The following is a 5666-nucleotide window of genomic DNA, read 5'->3' as shown; positions in this document are numbered from 1 at the left end:
CCCAGCCTGCCTCTGAGCCTGCTTTCTGGGGGGCCGGGGCGGGCAGGGAAAGGGTGGCGGTGGCCAAGGGGCAGCACGCGGGGGCTTCCTTTGTCTCTGGCTGTAATGCCGGGGGCTGGCCCGAGGAGCCCCGTGTGCCCCGGAGGAAGGCGGACTGGAGCAGTTTGCCTGGGCTGGTGAGGGCCGGGTCAAGGCCGCGTTACGGGAGCTGGGCAGCCGTGAATCCATGGGTCCTGGTGGGATCTGAGGGAGCTGGGGGGAAGTCGGTGCTGGGCCACAATCCGGTGTCTTGGGTGAGCCGTGGGGAAGGGGAAATGGCAGAGGGCTGGAGGGAAGCAAACAAACGTCCCTCCGGCCAAAAAGGGCAAGAAGAGACCTGGGCAGCCTCGGCTCCATCCCTGGTAGGGGCTGGAACAACTGGGATGTGACCCGCTGGGGGTGCAAACAAGCAAACAAACAAACAAAGATTTATTTATTCATTTATTTAAGCAAACAAACAAACAAAGGGGAGCGACGGGGCCGGGGCCAGGCTCCTGCCTCAGGGGGGGACCTGGGGGGCTCTGCCTGAGGGGCCGGGCGGGGCCCAGCTTCCGGAGGAGGCGAGACCCCTCCGCGACTACAACTCCCGGCGTGCCTCAGGAGGGGGGCCGCCCCGCCCCGCCCCTTCCAAGACGGGCGGTGGGGATTGGGCGGCGCCGCGGAGCCAATCGGCGGGCTCCCTGCTGAGCCGGCTCGGGCCTCCGTGAGGGAAGGGAGGCAAGATGGTTCTGGAGAGCACCATGGTGTGGTGAGCGGGCCGCGGACACCGCCGGCCACCGGGGGGCACCGGGGGCGCCTTCCGGCCCCCCCCTCCAGCCCCCGCCCCGCGGCGCAGCCCGCTCCGTGCCCCTGGGGGCGGCCGGGGCCGCCGCGGGTTTCCCTGAGTCATCCCCGGGGGAGCGGGGCGGGGGCTGAGGGGGGGCAGGGCCCGGGCTGAGGGGGGCTGAGGGGAGGCCTGGGGGTGCCCGGGGGGGCTCGGGGGCCGGGGGGGCAGCGCTGCCCGCAGCTGCGGCGCAGACCCCGCGGTTCGGTTTGTCATCGCAGCAGCGCCTCGGGCCCGGCCCGCTGCGGTTTTAGTACCGACAAAGGCCTCGATGGGGTGGGGAGGGTGAGATCCGCGGGCTCCGTTTTCCCGAGGGCTGGCAGAAAGAAGGGCTTTTTCTGCCTGCCCTGCGCCGTCCCTGCCACTGGAGCGGGGGTTGGGGGGGGCCCGGTTCCAGGGGCGCTGTGCTGTGGCAGCAGCCCTCAGCCAGACGCTGTGGGGCTCGGCTGCCTGCGCGCGGGATGGAGCCGTGGGGTTTGTGTGCCTGCACCTCTCCTGTGGCTGGGGTCCCGCTGGGCTGCGGGGCTCGTGGCGCTGCTGGCAAAGTGCAGGCTCCTGGGGCTCCGCTCAGGGTCCTCGTGCTGCTGCGAGCCCAGGGCTGGCTCTGAGCTGAAAACCTGGGTCGCAGGGGCGAGGCTCTGGGCAGCCCCAGCTCAGCTCCCAGGGCCGAAGGGCTGCGTGACCCTGGGCACGCTGTCCTGGAGAGCACCTCAGGGATGGGCCTCAGGCCTCTCGCTTCCCCTGCGCTCTGTGTTTCAGTGTGGACAACAGCGAGTACATGAGGAATGGGGACTTCTTACCCACTCGCCTGCAAGCCCAGCAAGATGCTGTCAACATCGTGTGCCACTCGAAAACCCGCAGCAACCCCGAGAACAATGTGGGGCTCATCACCTTAGCCAAGTACGTGGGGTCAGGCTCGCTTCTGCATCACCATGCTGAAGTGTTTGGGTGGCTCTTGGGAGCTCTCCTCCAGACCCATCCTTTTGTGGCCTTGGGTCCCAGAGGGTGGCAAATACAGGTAGAGTGGTCGCTGCAACTAACGGCAGCCCTGAGGGGGTTGTTTGTTCCTCGGCTCTTCTAAGGCCTGTAGGACTTTGGTGCCTTTTTGAACTCCCTCTTGGCCAGAGTTGATTCAGGCTGGCCAGTGGGCTGGGGAAGCAGCCTTTGCAGAGACCCGTTACGTGCCTCGTTTGTGTAGGAAACCAGGCTGCGAGTCTGGCCCCAGAACTCGCTGACCGGGCAAAGCCAAGAGCTGGCAGACGTGGAGCAGGCACCAGCTGCGGGGAGGGAGGGTTTCCTGCTCCCTGGGGGGGGGGTCACGGGGAGTTTTCAAGTATGAGATCACCAACCTGCCTGTGTTTGTGTTGCAGTAACTGTGAAGTGTTGACCACGCTCACTCCAGACACAGGACGGATCCTTTCGAAACTCCACACGGTGCAGCCCAAAGGGAAAATTACCTTTTGCACAGGGATCAGAGTTGCTCACGTAAGCGGTCGTCTTGGTCACTTAGAACTGTGTCTGCACTGTGCTCTGTAACTCCTGCGGCCTTGGTGTGTCCTGCTGATATCTGGGGAAGTTGTTCTGTTCCTGCCTCTACAGCTGAGTAAGGAGCAAGTTGTTTGGTTTTGCCGCTGTTTCCCTGTCTGCAAAGTGTGGATGAAACTTCCTGTGTAAGATCCAACAGGAAAGCCCAAAGTTTAGGTCTGGGGGTTGGCTTCAGAGGGACCTGGCAGCTGCTTCACAGGGCTCTGGCCACGCTGCGCAGCAGCTGAAGCTGTCAAAATGGCATCTGGAAGTGAAAACTGAATTTAGGCAGGTGGCTCAAAACTGCCCCTGTTGGAATTTGGCCACGAGTGGTGTAATCCCGCTCGGTTTGTCACCAGCTACTGAGAAAGAACTGTTAGAACTCTGGCTGGGAGAAAGGTCCCTCCCAGCAGCGTCACCGCAGGCTGAGCGGCGCAGCGCTGTGACCGAGGTGTTAGCAGGGCCCGCCTGGCTGTGGCTTTGGGGGGAGGAGGAGCTGCGTGTTGCCCGCAGCCCAGTGATCTCTGCCGCTTTGTTTTTTGTCGCTGTGGGTTTAGCTTCCTGCAGGGCGCCTGCCCCTCAGCTGCTTCAGGCTGGGGGCCACTTGCTGCTGAGAAGCCTCCTGGCGTTTGGTCCCAATTTTCCTGCAGGGCACCCACCTGGAAGTAACAGGGGTGCTTCCCAGCTGTCCTCCTTTCCCGAGAGTTGCTCGTTCAGTGCGATGTGACTTTTGTTTTGTAGCTGGCTCTGAAGCATCGTCAAGGCAAGAATCACAAGATGCGGATCATTGCCTTTGTAGGGAGCCCTGTAGAAGATAACGAGAAAGACGTGAGTAATGCCAGTCAAAAAAAAAAAAAAAAGTCTTTGGCCCTGCTCTGCGCTGACCCTTAAATCAGATTTCCCTTTTGTTCCCTGCCCTGTGCTGAGAGCAAGGCTCTGTGCCCCCGCACGGAGGGTGCGTGACAGAGCCCCTTGCTGGCAGAGTGGCTCTCGGCTGGGAGGGCTTGAGGCTGATCCTGGGCTTTGTGTCTCGGGGAGCACATCCCGGGAGCTGTTGCCTGGCTCCTGATGAGCTGAGGTGTCTGTAAGAGAACTGTGGGCAGTCAGCAGCTGATGCCGCCGTGTCTCCTTGCAGCTGGTGAAGCTGGCGAAGCGTCTTAAGAAAGAGAAAGTCAATGTGGACATCATCAATTTTGGAGAAGAGGTGAGATGTGTGCTGCGCCCGTGTGATTAAGATCCAGGCCAAGGTTTTGCATTCCCCCCGGCCCTTGGCTCCTACCTGGGCACACGAGGGAAGAGCACAAACGGTTCCGTGCCCCGCTCCCATTCTGCTGTGAGCCTCGGTAGACACTTTCCTTCCCAAGGGAAGGAGCAGAACCTCGCTGCATGCTCCCAGGAAGCGTTTCTGGCTCCTTGTCCTGGGATCAGCATCGCCTGTGGCTCTCTGCGGGCTGCTGGGAGTGCGGTGGCCTTGGGGGCGAGCGCGGCATCGCCTGGGGCGGGGTGGAGAGGGGAGGCGCTGGGGGGGCAGCCTGTCAGTGCTCCGGCAGAGCCGGGGGGCGCCAGGCTCCCAGCCCCTCTCCCTGCCCTAGGAAGCCAACACAGACAAGCTGACGGCCTTCATCAACACCTTGAACGGCAAGGACGGCACCGGATCCCACCTGGTGACGGTGCCGCCGGGGCCCAGCCTGGCCGACGCCCTCATCAGCTCCCCGATCCTGGCCGGAGAGGGAGGCGCCATGCTGGGCCTCGGCGCCAGCGACTTCGAGTTTGGCGTGGACCCGAGCGCCGACCCGGAGCTGGCTCTGGTGAGATGGGGCTGCGGCGGCTGCACGCGCTGCGCCGGGCAGGGGACGACTAGGGGTCCCCGTGGGCTCCCCGCTCAACACCGGGCCCGGCCCCGTGTCCGCAGGCGCTGCGCGTCTCCATGGAGGAGCAGAGGCAGCGGCAAGAGGAGGAGGCCAGGAGGGCTGCAGCCGCTTCTGCAGCTGAAGCTGGGATTGCAGCCACCGGCGGGGATGGTGAGCGGCGGGGCTGGGGGCGAAGCTGCTGTTGGCAGGCTGGGGGGTACGGGACGTGTGAGGGCTGTGGGGCTGCCCCAGTGCTGTGGGAAGCAGGCGCTGGTCATGGCACAGCCCTGCACAGCTCGGCAGCTGCTGCCCTGAATACTGGGCAGGGCTCAGCCCTGAGCAGGTCCAGGCCGGGGCCTTGTCGGCTGCTGCCACAACTCCCCGGGGGTCGCAGGGGAGACGGGAAGGGTTTGGCACGGCACCGGGGGGGTTTGGTGCTGGGTTGTGAGTTTGGGCTTTGTGTGCGCAGATTCGGACGATGCCCTGCTGAAGATGACCATAACCCAGCAGGAGTTTGGCCGCGCCGGGCTGCCCGACCTGAGCAGCATGACGGAGGAGGAGCAGATCGCCTACGCCATGCAGATGTCGCTGCAGGGGGCAGGTCAGGCCCCTTGGGGGTTGGGGGGGGGGCAGCTCCCGGACCCTGACCCCTCCGTGCCCCAACCGGGGCCGTCCCCGCGCCCTGGGGGCTGTGACCGGGTCCCCCCCGGGTGGGTCCCACCCTGCTGCCCCCTCGTCCCGCAGAGTTCGCGCAGGCCGAGGCGGTGGAGGCGGACGGCGGCGCGGCCATGGACACCTCGGAGCCGCCCAAGGTGAGGCCGGGCGGGGGCTGGGGGGGTTGTGGGGGACGGGGTCACACCGGGGGGGGGCCGGGCCCGGCCGCCCGGTGCCGCCCCCCCTCAGCGCTGCCCGCCCGCCGCCGCCCCGCAGGAGGAGGACGACTACGACGTGATGCAGGACCCCGAGTTCCTGCAGAGCGTCCTGGAGAACCTGCCGGGCGTGGACCCCAACAACGAGGCGATCCGCAACGCCATGGGCTCGCTGGCCTCGCAGGCCGCCAAGGACGGCAAGGAGAAGAAGGAGGAGGACCGGAAGTGACGGGATGAGCCCCGCCCCCTGCCCCGCGCCCCGCGAGCCAATAAAGGGCCGATCGCAGCCGCCTGGCAGTGCTTGAGGGGGGCGGGGCTCGGCGGACGGGCAGCGGGGGCAGCCAATGGGCGGGCGCGGGGCGGGCTCTGGGGAGGGGTGGGCGGGGCGGTGCCTGGAGGATGGGGTGGGGCCAGCGTGCAACGGCAAGTGGAAGGGCGGGGCGGGCAGCCAATGGGGTGTCGCGGGGGGCGGGCCTCGGCTGTGACGGGCAGGCCGCTGGTTCAGTAGGGACGCAGCGAGCGGGCGGCGCCCTGAGCGATGACGCCTGTGGCCAATGGCTG

At 65.8% G+C, this 5666-nt stretch overlaps 1 protein-coding gene across 3 annotated transcripts; it reads left to right on the top strand.

Annotated features, from left to right (window-relative positions):
* Positions 1–680: 680 nt before the first annotated feature.
* Positions 681–5391, top strand: PSMD4 (proteasome 26S subunit ubiquitin receptor, non-ATPase 4). 3 transcript variants are annotated; one of them, XM_084303142.1, is made up of 10 exons: positions 681–787; positions 1622–1762; positions 2233–2347; positions 3128–3214; positions 3522–3590; positions 3979–4194; positions 4299–4407; positions 4706–4837; positions 4981–5048; positions 5167–5391. In XM_084303142.1, exons 1-10 carry the CDS (start codon positions 762–764, stop codon positions 5332–5334), a joined length of 1131 nt encoding a protein of 376 aa, XP_084159268.1. In that variant the 5' UTR covers positions 681–761; the 3' UTR covers positions 5335–5391. The 3 variants fall into 3 exon arrangements, with proteins under 3 accessions (XP_084159268.1, XP_084159269.1, XP_084159270.1); XM_084303143.1 differs by lacking the exon at positions 681–787 and adding an exon at positions 1001–1147; XM_084303144.1 differs by lacking the exon at positions 681–787 and adding an exon at positions 1116–1138.
* The last annotated feature ends 275 nt before the right edge of the window (positions 5392–5666 follow it).

This window comes from Netta rufina (assembly GCF_964035555.1).
Source record: "Netta rufina genome assembly, chromosome: 29".
In the NCBI taxonomy this organism is placed as follows: domain Eukaryota; kingdom Metazoa; phylum Chordata; class Aves; order Anseriformes; family Anatidae; genus Netta; species Netta rufina.
This window is presented reverse-complemented; position numbering and strand designations above follow the sequence as displayed.

Excerpts from the sequence above, each read along its gene's own strand:
- PSMD4 (XM_084303142.1), top strand. The coding sequence starts at position 762 with ATGGTTCTGGAGAGCACCATGGTGTG. Across the intron at positions 4,195-4,298 it reads CCGACCCGGAGCTGGCTCTG|GCGCTGCGCGTCTCCATGGA; the intron begins GTGAGATGGGGC and ends CCGTGTCCGCAG. Across the intron at positions 4,408-4,705 it reads TGCAGCCACCGGCGGGGATG|ATTCGGACGATGCCCTGCTG; the intron begins GTGAGCGGCGGG and ends TTGTGTGCGCAG.